Source organism: Halichoeres trimaculatus, unplaced genomic scaffold (genome assembly GCF_033239565.1).
Source record: "Halichoeres trimaculatus isolate MK-OKI-2021-1 unplaced genomic scaffold, fHalTri1.1 fHalTri1_scaffold_8, whole genome shotgun sequence".
Classification (NCBI taxonomy): domain Eukaryota; kingdom Metazoa; phylum Chordata; class Actinopteri; order Labriformes; family Labridae; genus Halichoeres; species Halichoeres trimaculatus.
In genome coordinates, this window is record NW_027437186.1 from 11,182,561 (window position 1) to 11,196,722 (window position 14,162).

Here is a 14,162-nt window from a genome sequence, read left to right on the forward strand (position 1 = left end):
TGGCAGCAAGCTCTATTGGTTGGTTAAGTGGAATAATTACACCAACAAGACCCAGGTCGATGTTTGGGAGCGCCCATCTTGTCCGTCAAGTCTGGTACCGTGTATCTTGAGCTCAAGTAGGAAGAAGTCGAGCAACATGTTTGAGCCTGCCTCACACCAGTCCACACACACTGTAGGGTTGTTTGGACATATGTGGTCCAGCACCATAAGGATGGGCCGACTGGATAACAAATTCATCAACAATCTTCTACACATAGCTTATTGTCACGATGATGATTTCTACCAATCCTCCCATCCCCTCTACCAAACAAAGGCTGTTCACATTCACAAAACATCACCTTCCTGCGTACAAAACAACAAAATGAGACCAATTATTGTGTGAGTACAAATCTGGACAAAGAAGAGTCCAAACACTTGCTTGTTTTTTGTCGGTTTGAAAAAGAGCAGCCAGGATCTTCTCCAGGGGCTCTTGGAGCTTCTGTCTTTCCTCAGGAGTCCGTGTTAGGGGCAGACACACATTCCAGTACTGTTTGGCAGCTGCTGCACACAATGCTGAATTCTGTGCTTTCTCTGCAAAGCTGTAGTACAAAAAGGAAGCAAGCTTGTTAAGAAGGAGATTAGGAGAATTTTCCTAGACTCATTCACGACTGAATGAGGATTCGGTCATAATCTGACAGCAAACATCACCTGACACCAGACAGCAGCACGCTCAGAGACTCCTTGCAAGTGACCAGATTTCCTCTGGACTCATGGACTAAACTCAAACCCCTCAAACATGCTGCACTGCTCAGCATCTCATTCACAGCAGTCGGGCCGTACCTGGGGGAAATAATGATGTATGAGATGTCACTCAAAGTAAATCTGACAATCAGACTGCCATTTTGCAAGAAAAATGACAGGCGCTCAAAAATGCTGCCTTGAAGTGAAACTGGAGAGCAGCATTTACTTATTTACATCACCTGCAATACTGTTGAATATGCACAAGATGTCACCTGCTCCCCAGAGGGCTGAGGAAGCAAACACTTCAACCACTGAAAATATTCTATATATATATTTAGATCAAGAATAAGGGAAAAAAATCACATGTTCTCTATTTTTTAATTTTTGGAAACTAGTTATAGGCACTTACAGAACACAGGGTAGTGTATTAAGGCTCTTTTCTGCTTCCTCCCTAAGCTGCAGAGCTCGCTCAGTACAGTGAAGCACAGAGCTGTGGTCCTCGGCACCGTGGCAGAAGGAGGCCAGCTGGCACCACACCTGCAGCTCCACCACAGCGTCAGTCCAGCTGCTCTCAGACGCCATGCTCACAAGCTTCAGGTGAAGAGTGGAGAGGGGAGGGGGGGGTGGGGGAGGAGGGAAGGGGGAAAATGGAAATCAGGGTAGGAGGAGTGGAATAAAAAGATGGGAAAGGGGAGGGTGGGAAAGGAGGGAACACATGCAACAAGACAAGGGAAACAAAGAGGGAAAACAGAGGGAAGGGAGGGTAATGTGAAGGAACCAAGGAATGAGAGCGAGTGTAAGGAGGAGAAAAGGAGGGCAGAGGAATGAAAGAAAAGATTAGTGTGGGAAACAGGAGGAGGTAGCCGGGGATGTGGCGGAAAAAATGCAAAGAGAGCGTGAATGGATGCACATGGAAAATGACAGTTTAGGAAAAGGAGGGATTGAGAAGGAATTGAAAAGAAAAGGAGAAAATAAGGGGAAAGGGATGGATAAGGCACAGAGTGTTAGAGAGCAGATTGCAATTTAAAACCAGGGAAGTTGAGGAAAAATGGGAGGAAAAGGAGGGAGGTTTCACAGAAGAGAAGATTGATGAGAGAGGGATACTACAGGTGTGAAACTATAATTAGGGCCATAGGGTTGTGTGCCTGTGCCAAACAATCAAGTTGTAGTTTGATTCAGCGTTCCCTGCAGAATGACAAAACACTGCTGCCTGGACTGAGTTAAAGTTTGCACATTGATAAAACTTGAAAGAATATTTCATCTATGTTCCACATCCTACTCTGCCATGATGCTTTTTGGCATAACAACAGCCTAATTGTGCAATATATGCCCTTATATTCCCCTTGAGAGGAGGTCACACCTCTATCATTCACAGGATACATGTAGTGTAGCAGATAGATGCAAATTTCAGGAGAATCGTTCAAATGGTGATGCAATCATGAAATTTGGCACAGATACTCTCTAAGAGCCACTCTTTTGAAATAAAACATTAGACACATGAAAATTCAAGATGGCGGCCATTTTCAAGATGGCCGTTTTTTTCTATCAAACACTTATTATTTCAATAGTTCAAAACAAGCATGAAATTTGGCACAAATACTCTCTAAAGGACAATCTTTTGAAATATATCATTAGACATGCAGAAATTAAGGATGGCAGCCATTTTTTAAGATGGCCGCCGTTTCTACTGTACACACATTTTTTCAATTGTTTAAATGGTGTTGCAAGCTTAAAAGTTGGCACAGATACTCTCTATTGGCCACTCATTGGGATAAAGACATCAGACAATTGAAAATTAAGAATGGTAGTCATTTTTTAAGATAGCCATCACCCTAGTAGAAAAATTGGTATTAGGACTGTTAGTGAGGTCACTTGACCAGAAACCATTCACAGTCACTTAAAATTCCAAAACTGAAGGCCAGGAGTGTTTATTTACCATACCATACCATACCAGCTTTATTTATAGAGCACTTTTAAAAACAACCACAGCTGTAGACAAAATGCTGTACAGGGAGATCAAATGAAATGATAAAAACAGATAAGTAAAAACAGACAAATAAAAGAAAAACATTGTAAGAACAAATAAAGCAAAAAAAAAAAACAAGTAAAAGGGAATAAAAGAGAATAAGACCGGGCAAAGAAACTAAGTCGCTGGAGTTAAAAGCTAAAGAATTAAAATGGGTTTTAAGAAGTTTTTTAAAAGTGGACAGTGAAGGGGCCTCTCTAATGTGCAGGGGAAGACTGTTCCACAATCGGGCTATGTTCCAACATTTGGCTATGTTGTGTCTAATTGCGTTGTGTCTAAGAGCATCTGTGCCAAATTTCATGCTTGCATCACCATGTGAATGATTTTTTTTAACTTAACTGCCGCACTAATGGTACTAAAAGTATCTCTTTCTCTCCTTTTGCTCTGACTTTCTCTTCAGTATGTGATGACTAGTCGACCCTTTTCACCACACCAGAATCTGTACGTGAGAGGATGAGCAAGAATGTCCTAATTAAGGAGAAAACACACAGCACAGATGGAGAAGATAAGGTCACTTTAGCAGATAGATAAAGAATGATAAAGAACCAGACAATATGATAAAGATACTTGTTGTTAAAATATTTGTTGGAGGCATAGACATTACTTAAAGCAAAAAGTCAATGCTGGTTTAAAGAAAAAAATAATCACAGCATTCACACCTCAAGGTCTTAAGTCTGTGAAAACCTTAATTTACCTGGGCGTGTTGACAAAAGAGCTAACAGTGTTTAGTAGACAGTGAGACATGATGGAAAGCAGACAGAAACAGAAGCTTGTGGGCCATACTGGCATCTGTTTTTGCCATCTGGGCTGCAGCTACCGTATGCAAACATGGACAGCTAGGTGTATATACCGTGGGGAGACTGGGGACTGAAAACTCCATATGTCCTGGGTTCCTGTTGCACTGGAGCATCTCCACTCCAACCAGCACACGCGTCATCGCCAACACTTCCTCGTTCTCACACTGAAAATTAGAACAGCACATGTTGAGTATTCCTGTCCAGTCTTCTGCTCAGCACACCCAAATCCCTTAAGATTAATTATAGAACACACACATATACATGTATGACTATTTGCCTATGAATTAAACATTAACCATAATACATGGACCTGCAGAATGATTATCATACAGTATGTGTCCCAAATACAGTAGAGATGACCTCGTTGATAATGCATGACTTCCTATTGTGAGGAAAATGAGTTGATGAATCATTTATCGAGATTAGCGATGAACCCCATTTGTATTAACCCTGCATTTGTTAATTTGCATGGCAGGAAACAAACCTCATTTAGCCGTGACTCACAGCACATCAAGCTGAGGGGACTAATGTAGGGCAGCGTATTCTTGGCTGACAAATGGTCGTAGGATTACAGTGACTAATCAAACAGTCTGTTTAAACTGACGGATTGTGTAAGAGTTTCCCCCCACATCCTCATCCCACTGTGGAGCAAAAAAAAAAGGGATTTGTGACATCCACAGACCATACAGACCAGTGGAAACAATGCTGAGAAATGGAGACAAAGGATGTAACACATACCGCTTTAACAAAGATAAATAAAAATGTCAAACCTACGGAAATATAAGATTATTAGAGTGGAACTGGGGGACATCATAATATAATAAAAATTATGCAACAATCAAATGTCTGCGATTGAGACAGCAAGGGATAAAGTGTCTCAGAGTTAATCTACATTTCATATGACGTGTAGAGCCACAAAAAAGCGAAGGGGATGCCTTTTTTATCCTCAAGTACAGTTAACACAGAGTGAGCCATCCAAGTGAGAAAGTTTTTCACTGAAGAGAAAATGTTAGTCTCTTTATTAGTTTTGCAATGCTAGGGGCTTTTTGGAGTTTACTGCAGTAATAAAAAATATATTTTTTAAGTTATTCTTTTATTCTAATGCCACACTGCAAACTTTGTTCTGTACTATACAGAGAATTCAGCTCACACTGTATTAATGAAATCTGAAGGGTCTCCTTTAGTGTATTTTCTTTAACACACTACATTTCTTTTGAATTAAAGGCACAGTTACAGTCACAGTTAATTATTTGCATAGCAGATATTGTATGAAAATACAATAATAGAAGCTGTTACTGGAACATGATTTTGTTTTACTCTAAAACTTGAAAAGGAGCTTTGTCAAAGTTCTGAGGTCAAAGTTCATGTTATGCATTAAAGTGCATCAGTTTGGTTACATTGCTCACTGAATAAAAACAAAACCCTGGGTCTTCACTCAGTGATGGTGGTGAACATGGACCGTGTTTAATGACCCAAATGTTTTCTGGTCTTCTCGCTCGTGTCCAAATGCTTTTCCCCTTGTACCATCAACAGGGGTAGCTGTATAAGTCTCTCTTCAGTTTATTTGTCTTTTTCCTTTTTGTTGGATTATTTAGTGGTTGGTAACTAGCTGAAGGTGCATTACCCCCACCTACTTGACTGGAGTGTAGATTACCTGGGCTGTGGAGCTGTATGCGTCACATGTAAACAGATCAGCGTGACGGAGGAGAAGCTGAGCCGGCAGGTGAGGGAAACGAGCAAACGCGCAAATAATGTCAGAGCTGGAGAAAGCCCTTCATCTAAAAAAACTCCAGAGTTTGGGAGTATTTCACCCTGAGTGAAAGCACACAGTGTGTTAATTGACGAAAATGACCTTGTATTGCATGGCACGGCAGTACGACTGCAATGATACAGCACTTAAAATGCAAATGTGTCGGGCTCATCGATTTTTGAGCAACAGCTCAACAGCGAGGTGAGGAGCTACTAAATCCCACATACACTCCTTTCATATGATGTGAAATGCATGGTATGACTTTTAGGGCTCATTTTGTCTTTTTATTAAGTCATCATCCCATTTGAAAACCACTAGGAGTTAATTGAAACAATGTTAGCATTAGCATTACCTGCTACAGATAGTGGTAGAGCAGAGGGGTTGAACTGTTTGACCTGCATGTGAAACGATTAAGGGCACATTTTTATTTTTTTGCCTTTTTGACCCACTAAGTTCTTAATCTGATCACATGACAATATATTTTCTGTTATTTTGTCCATACTGTTGATTCTTTAAGTGATAATACATTCATATCACTTTTTATACTTTATAAATGTAGCTTAATCAGCTTAATTATGCTTGAATATGTTGTTTCTTTGTATATATCATTAAGCAAAAAAATAGTCATCAACTAAAATAACTACGCATGTCTGGTTTTGCGAATTTAACTTTTATGCATTCTCATCCTTTTTTTTTCAATTTGACGATTAATCATAAAATATTCGTCAGTTTAATCGATTTCTGAAGTAATCGTTAGTTGCAGCCCTACAAACTACACTTTAAAAAGAAATTTAGGCAAGCGTTCTGATCATCACCAGAAGCCCCTCCTTTCACCATATCACCCCTGTACTCCAGCAGCTTCACTGGCTCCTGATTAAATTCGGATCACCTTCAAAATCCTTCTGTACACATTTAAGGCTGTACCTGTCTGATCTTATCCGCACTGCCACCCCTTTTCACTCCCTCAGGTCTTCCTCCTCTCCCCACCTCTCTGTGCCCTCCGTCTAAGCACCATGGGGAGCAGAGCTTTCAGTCTGCTCCTCAACTCTGGACTCACTCCCACCTCACAGCAGAAACAATGACTTTCTTGTTGTATTCAAATCTAAACTCAAAACCCATCTGTTTCAATGTGCATTCTCCATTCCCACTGATTCATTTTAACTTCATGTCACTCCTGTTTGTCTGTTGGTATTATTTATCTCTATTGTGATTGTCTTTTAATCTGCTTTTAATTACTGTAAATTGTCCTTGAGTGTTTTGAAAGGCGCTTTTAGATTAAATGTATAATTAGCATTATTGATGTCCTACTGTTAATGAAAATTGTCTGTTAGACTGAATATGGGCCTAACAAGTCCGGACGTATTTCAAGATATTATAAGAAAATATCACAAATAAGTTGCTAGTACAGAATAACAATAATAATAATAAAAAATCTGCAGATATTTTAAGAAAATTGTACTTGCTAAGTTTCTCATTTTGAGACATTAATCCTATTTCAAGAAATTTGACAAGCACTTTTTGTACTATACCATTGGCAGATCAATTTCTTTTTACAAGCAATTGAGAAAGAGTGCTTGAGTGGGTGAACAGACAGCTAAAACTCCTTTAGGTGAATATTACTTTTCTGGGTGTGGTTTGTAAAGCATTGAGCTCACTCTGAGATCATACTTGTCTTGTTAGTACTCTTACAACTTGTTCAATCATATTTTGTACAAAGAAAATAAAGTCTAAGAGCCAGTTTCAACCTCAGGAGAAATGTGTTTCTTTGTTCTCAGCTCACTCACAGTGGACATCCACACACACAGTCAGGTATAAAACTTTGGTGTGAGCAGCTTTGAAGAAGCAGCTTTGAGGAGTTTGAGTAAAAGGTTTGGAAATCTATAGAGATTTGTCCAACTTTGTAAAAGAGATTTTTTTTTTCTTTTAAATCAGAATTGAGGTTTTGTCATCATTATGTGGGGCAAAAGAAAACAGAACCACTGCCCGATTTTAAAATGTTATCTGTCCTAAAGCTGAAGCTGTCCTGAGGCGGTGTGTTGTTGCTGGAGCAGGGCAGGTGATGTAACCATTCTTTATGTGGCAAAATTTGACAAAGTGACTAAGTCTTCAGTAAACTGAACAATGTGTACACTTCATTCCAGCAAATTCAGCAGAATGTCACATGATGTAACAGGGGTAAACTTTGGTTTCTCAGAGAGGGAACCAGGCTGAATGTTTGTTTTTTTCAATGTGCAGTTTAAAAGAAAAATTTAAATCATCAGTTGCATACAGGATCTCCTCTATGGACAACTAAATACACATTAGCACCAATTGTACCCACTATATTGGAAGCCTAAAAGATTGTAAATAAACATGTTTGAAGAAGTGCGTAGTTTGCATTTATCTCCAGGTTTGGATCTACCTATGAGTGAACAGATGGTTTTACATCTCAAGTCTGGTTGAACCATCTGGCAGTGAGCTGAGAAAAGAACACTTAGAAACACAAGTGTTGCTGAATGTATCGCCATGCAGACCAACACAGAGGATGGTACTGGGTTCGCACTGAGCATAAACATGGAGTATTTTTATCATTATCAACAAACTTTTAGAGTATAAAAACTTAACAAACCCTCATTCTAATGGAGGTGTTAAAGTGGAGTGTTTGCATCACTAGGTCAAAACAGGCCGCAGAACACAAAGTACTTCTAACACAGAGATTTGCTGATATTAAATATTTTACACCTTAAGTGTAACTCCAGTGTTTCAAGCTGAACCACCAGTCCAAATCAATGTAAGCCTGTTCAGGACTGAAGAGGTCAAATGGGGAACGGTTGACATATGTGACCCGAAAGCGTACATTTAATAATTAATGACAAAAACAATACTTCACAGAAGAAACTGCTCAAATAAAAAGAATCATACAGTCATAAAAATAGAATGCAAAGACAACTCCATGTTCATAAATCATTTGTAAGAACGTCTTCTTTAGGTCTTGTGAGCGGTTAACAGCTAGTGACTGGACAGTGTTGTAGTACCATTTATTTTAAGGTGTAGCTTCTACGTGCTGTAATGCACTGGTTGTAAAAAAGTAAGCTGTTCCCAAGAAATTTAATTCTTGTCAAAAAATTTAATATCCAATTTGAAATGTTTAAAAATATCTTTCTTGAGCTTTTTTTGTCAGTGCAGTGGGGATCTTAGCAGGGAATCTTAGGTATTTTTGGCCACTACACAATAAAATCTCATTTTAATCCTTACTTTGAACGACGAGTGATCTTAACTGATGTCTGCTTAATTTGTTGACTTTCATTAGTTTACACTTAGTGAATATAAATTTCTGGTGATGAAAGTAATAAAACTCATCAGGCTAAAGTAACCTTTACTTAAATGCTGTGAGTGAAGATTAACTATTATCAAACCCCAGAGAAACACGAAGGAAATCGTCAGCTTCCTGGTCGGTAAGACTTTGCAGGTAATGTTATGTCTTCAAATTAGAATCAGCCGTCTGTAAAAAATGACACTGTAAAATAACGGTAAAATAGTGGCAAACATGTTGCCAGAACTTTCCCGTTTTTTTACAGCAAAGCCATTTTTTGTTGTGATTGAGTTTTGTTGCCATGAGTGAGGAGGCAACATAATGGATATAAGACCCTGCTGAACATTGAGCATTTATATTACATATACACTGAGAGGCTGTCTGTGCTCATCTGCATGGACCAACCCTCTGTGCTCCATAGGGCATGGGCCCATGTATTCAATGATTTTTACAGTGCGTTCAGTGTTAATGCTAATAAATGAGATGTATTGATGGGTTTGGGTTAGGACAGACAAGACAGCATTACCTTGAAGCATAAACAGCTGGTCTGTGCCATTTAGAACACAGATAGCCTCTCTGTGCATCAACAGCAGGGTCTTATACCAACAGTGTTCCCTCCTCACTCACCGTTACAAAACTCCATCATAATTAACATAACTATCTGTTCTTTTCAGCTTCAACAATTTAAAGTTAATGATCTACTTTACTTGGAAATCCTGAAGCAATCGGTTTCCTAAGTTTTTCAAGTAAAGTCAATAAATTATATTTTTCACTGTGGAATGCTGAAGTTTGAATTTTTTACTTTAAATGATTGGAGCCTGTTCAACCGGTTTGAAAAAAGAGCACAACATATGGTTGCACTGGTGAGTGTGAAAGTAAAACCTTTTTCCTCTTTTTCCTGTGAGGCCGAATCACTTCTAAATCTGTTGGTTGTACAGAGTAGACCTGAGCAGCTATTTTGATGAAAACCAAAGGAGTCCTAAACTAAAACAATACTGCCTCATAACAAGCTGAGCTAGTAAAAGCAGCAGTTCATTCTGAAGACCCAAACACATCTGCCCAAGAGGAGCGCCAGAGAAACACAGATTTTTCTTTTTTTTACCTATCTTGTTCAGTGTTTCTATTGATGTCAGTTTGGTTGTTACAATGGAGAAAGCAGCAACTTTTTTTACTTTATATATTTTTACAAAATACCTGATCATGCTGTCTCTAACAGTGAACTTTCGACTGTGAATATCTACAAAGAACAGGTTATAAAAGACTGCTATTTCAGTGTGGTTAGTTGTCAGACTGGTACCTAACTCATAACAAGGCATTGCAAATCACAGTGTAGAAATTGTCTGTCTTGTTGCTTGTTGCTCTTGCTTATCTTTGTCTCTTATAAACAGACATTAGTGTTTCATTAGCTTAAAAAAAAAAGAATACAGATTCTAATACGTGTTCTTAAAAACTTGAGAGAATGATGATAAACTTTGCTCTACACTTTTATTCTTTAACTGTATTGCAGAATTGAAAAGGTGTATCAATACTGAAACTGATTGATACAAAAACATTAAAATCATCTTTTATTGTTAATTCTAAGCCTTGATCTAATCTGGCCCAATAGAGACAAGCAATTCAAAATGAAGCAGCACCATAGACTAAGGAACAATCCTACCTCATCATTGGTGTCGATGTTTGAGCCGATCTGCTGCTGTAGGAGCCTCTTAATCTGCACCCATGTTGACACCACCTGCTTCCTCACTCCGATGGGGACAATCTCTCCCTGGTTGTTGCCGTTTGATAAGCGCAGAGCGTAATCACACAGCTGGGTGAAAGTTGGGAAAATACAATGAGTTTGCATTCCACCAGCTTCAGGAACATGGCACAGTTACACTAGACATTTGAGAAGCTGAATAATTGAACACAGTGAAGTTAATCAGGGCTATGCATGCCCTAATGATACTGAAACATCAATGGGGATCAAAGAGTCTTATACTTTACTGTAGGGTACAACATGATATGTTCCTGTCAGACTTGTTTCAGCCTTCTATTAGCATATATGAGCTCCAAACAAAACTCAGTGAGTCTGCGTTGTAGTCAGACACTGTATCTGACCTCACTGCTCCATCGACTTTTTTATATAAAAAATAAATTGAAAAAGAATAATTTTTTTAATCTTTCCTTTAAAAAAAGGAAACAGAAAATTTAGTTAATAATTCACTGATAAAGAGCCTTTCATCTGCAGTGAGCGCTGATATTCATGGCAGATCCTTTGAATAGAGAACGGAGAAAGGAAGCGTTTTTTTTAATTGGCAAATGCTGCAGTGAGAACACAGACATCACACTTCAATGGCACAAAGACAGGGATTCATGAAAGCTACATGTGAGTGAGCGGGAGCATTTTCATTGTGTTCGTCAAAAGAAAAGTAAAGCTGAAATGTGTCCTGAAAGAGTCACAACTTCTCATTTTTGATGCTGGAACATTTATTTTTTTATATGCGTGCAAAAAAAGTAAGTTTCAGTGAATTCAAGTCTCAAGAGGGACAGCATTGCCTTTTATTTCTTTCTGTGCATGCCACTTCTTACCTGATCTGACCAGCTTTTATGCATTATTTCTGTTTAATAAGCAAACCTGATTCTGAGTTTTGTTTGTTTTCATAAACCACAATCTGCTTCAGACTGCTAACAATTATACTTTGTTACTATAACACTACAGCAGACATAGCAGAAACATTAGAGATGACGTGAGAAATAAAAATAGAGATTACATTGCTCAAACGCAAACAAAACATCCATAACACTGAACCAACAGCTGAGACATTTTGGAAGCAGCAAGGGGATTGATTTAGAATTAATTTAGTTACACTATTCCTGTCTTGTCTTTGGTTATATCTGGACAGAAGTGATAACTCAAGTCAGCCAAAATTTAAAAAAAAAACCCTCCTTGGAATAAAACAAGCTCCCAAAGCTAAGAGGATTATTTCCTTTTAAAATGACAGAAATGCCACAAGACAGGCTATTTTGCCATTGTTATTATGATTATTGGTGGAGAGCACAAACAGCCCCACAAAATGAACAATGAGAGAAAATCACAGGGTGCATTAATAAGCCGGCTGTGAGAGCTGCTACCTTATCAACTTGCTTGTTGAATTAGCTGGTGCATACAGAGGCCAGTAAAAGCTTACAAACCAATCACAGTTTACGCAGGCTGACAAGAAGTTTGTTTAAAAACAACATTTATTTGTTTGCCATTCAATCAACAACATACTTCACTACCTCTGTGACGGCCAAGTTTCATAAGTCATGGAATTAAAAAAGAATATTTGGAAAGAGGATCAAAAGGTTACAATTTTCAGATCTGGATATTTTTGGAACACTTAACAATAAAGGTCCCTTAATTTATGTTAGTTAAGGCACTGTTAAGCATTAATTCTAAGTTTAGTGAGCGTCATAATGTGTAACCTAACATTATTTAACATAATAGGTAAGCATTAACAAGCAGTTAACTAATGCCTACAGTTCAGAGATATATAATACATTATGAAGCATTAAAAGTTATATCATGTATTTATGTACTCTCCACAGTAGCTCCTCTTCACAAAATCGATCCACCTTTTCCTTACTGTTTCATCCGTAAGAAACTTAAATAAGCTAACCGAACCGTTACCCTGCACATTGTGACATCCAGGAAAGATGCACGAGCGACGTGGAGGTGGCATGCCTGGTTAGATAGCTGCAAACTGTGTTAAGTGTACGAGATGCTACCCAAAACTCAAGTACGGGCGGGAAGACCGCTGATGCTAATGCGCCAAATGTATTAATACCGCTTCTGCATCAAGGGCGGGTTTATGCTAATGATAGCCGCGTTACGTAACGCGGCTATCCTTTCTGACCTGCCTATTAAATCCTGAAAACAGAAACTCTGAAATAAGTTTGTGAAGCCTAGCTCCACAATTAAACTCTAAATGGTGAAATGGCTTTTATATTATTTTGTAAGGAACTTCATTTAGGACCTATTAAAGGTGTTTAAAAGAAAATGTCTGATTTTGCTTTACACGGCCTTTAACATCAGTACTCTGACATCAACCTCAATGAATGTATAGGAGTGCCTTATAAGCATTACTTAACCATAGTTAACCATTACTGTATGCTTTTGGACCCTAATTGTACAGTGTAACACCCATGCTGGTTACACTTTTATTAACTATATATTATTCAGCATTAGTTAAGCATAAGTTAAGTATTAGTTAGTACTTAAGTCATCACCTGTAAAACAGGAGTTACAAAAGCAGTTATTAATGAGATTTAAGACCAGCAGCACCTGAAGACACAGAATTCAGATATGTATTCAACAGATTACAAAGTAGGATAAAGGGAACTTGTGTATTTCAATCCTGATGGGAATGTTTTTGTAATAGACCACCATAGGAATGAACTTTATTACAAACAGATTAGCCTGTGTTTAGCCTTTAGCTCTCCTGTCCTTTTTCTGTCTGACATTTAGGCTCCTGTGTCCACCATCACTACAAAATTAATCACAGAAATCGATTTCAGCAGAGAAAAACATAGGTCTCTCTTTAAAATTAATCTGTCAGCGTGGTGTTGACATAGAGACTTAGAGATACTGTAAACCAATCAGGTCCTGGTTAGAAATAACCTGTATGCAGTAATATTGGTGCTGATAATGTCATTTTAAAGTGTGGATTACAATCAGGCATATATCTAGGAGACTTTTTCAAGATCACTTAGAAACTCCTCACAACCCCTTTACAGGAAATGTCACATGGCTTATTAGGAAGTTGAGTATTTTCAAAATGTTCTAATGCCCAGTACCACGGTGTACATTGTAAACTAATGTAATGCCTGAAGTTTACTGTGAAATTATGAAATAATAATCATATTAGTTCTTGGACAATGCCAGCTCCAAGGAAAAACAAAAAAAAGAGGAAGAACATTTCAATCTACAAACATGATAAAATGCACCAGAATGTAGGAAATTGAATCTGCTTTTTTTCATATTTTTCTCTGCCATTGCTGTTACGATGCCACAGGAATTCATGCTACATGTGTCCTCAGCTTTGTGCTGTCAGTCCAGATCTTCAACAGACTTGTTCAAGTTGTGATAAAAGAAAACAGAAGCTAAAACCTTTAAAGAAAGAACTTATCATGACTAACAACAGACACCACTGACTTACAGCTTTAGTTCTTTCTACATTCATAATGTAACTATCTCTGAAAAGTAGACATTAATGAACTGCTTTATAATGCCATAACTAACATTAGTCAAGGTTCCCCTGATTGTAAAGTGTTACCAAGATTTCTTGCAAAGACTACAACACTGCATTTGAATAAAAATCCTAAACTCATTTCACACCCTCATGACACTACATTCAGCTGCTTTCAAAATTCTTATGTGTTTCAGATATTTGAGTGTTTGCAATTCTGACATTGTTTTCTTAGTTCAGAAAAGGTAAATTGAGAAAAAAAAACAAGAACCAAAAACCCATCAGTCTGTCAGAAATTTGACCGAGAAGGTCAATAATGCTTTTTTCCACCAGTCAACAGAATCGCAACTGCTGTAAACATATTTTGATT

At 38.1% G+C, this 14,162-nt stretch overlaps 1 protein-coding gene across 6 annotated transcripts in view; it reads right to left on the bottom strand.

Annotated features, from left to right (window-relative positions):
* cfap46 (cilia and flagella associated protein 46) overlaps window positions 1-14,162 on the bottom strand; it is a 92,590-nt gene that overhangs the window by 52,453 nt on the left and 25,975 nt on the right. For all 6 annotated transcript variants that reach the window (XM_074675730.1, XM_074675727.1, XM_074675728.1 and 3 more), the window contains 5 exons: window positions 10,243-10,392; window positions 3,597-3,707; window positions 1,130-1,311; window positions 688-819; window positions 419-578 (listed from right to left, as the gene is read on the bottom strand). In XM_074675730.1, coding sequence (XP_074531831.1) covers window positions 419-578; window positions 688-819; window positions 1,130-1,311; window positions 3,597-3,707; window positions 10,243-10,392 — 735 coding nt within the window. The remainder of the gene's footprint in view (window positions 1-418; window positions 579-687; window positions 820-1,129; window positions 1,312-3,596; window positions 3,708-10,242; window positions 10,393-14,162) is intronic.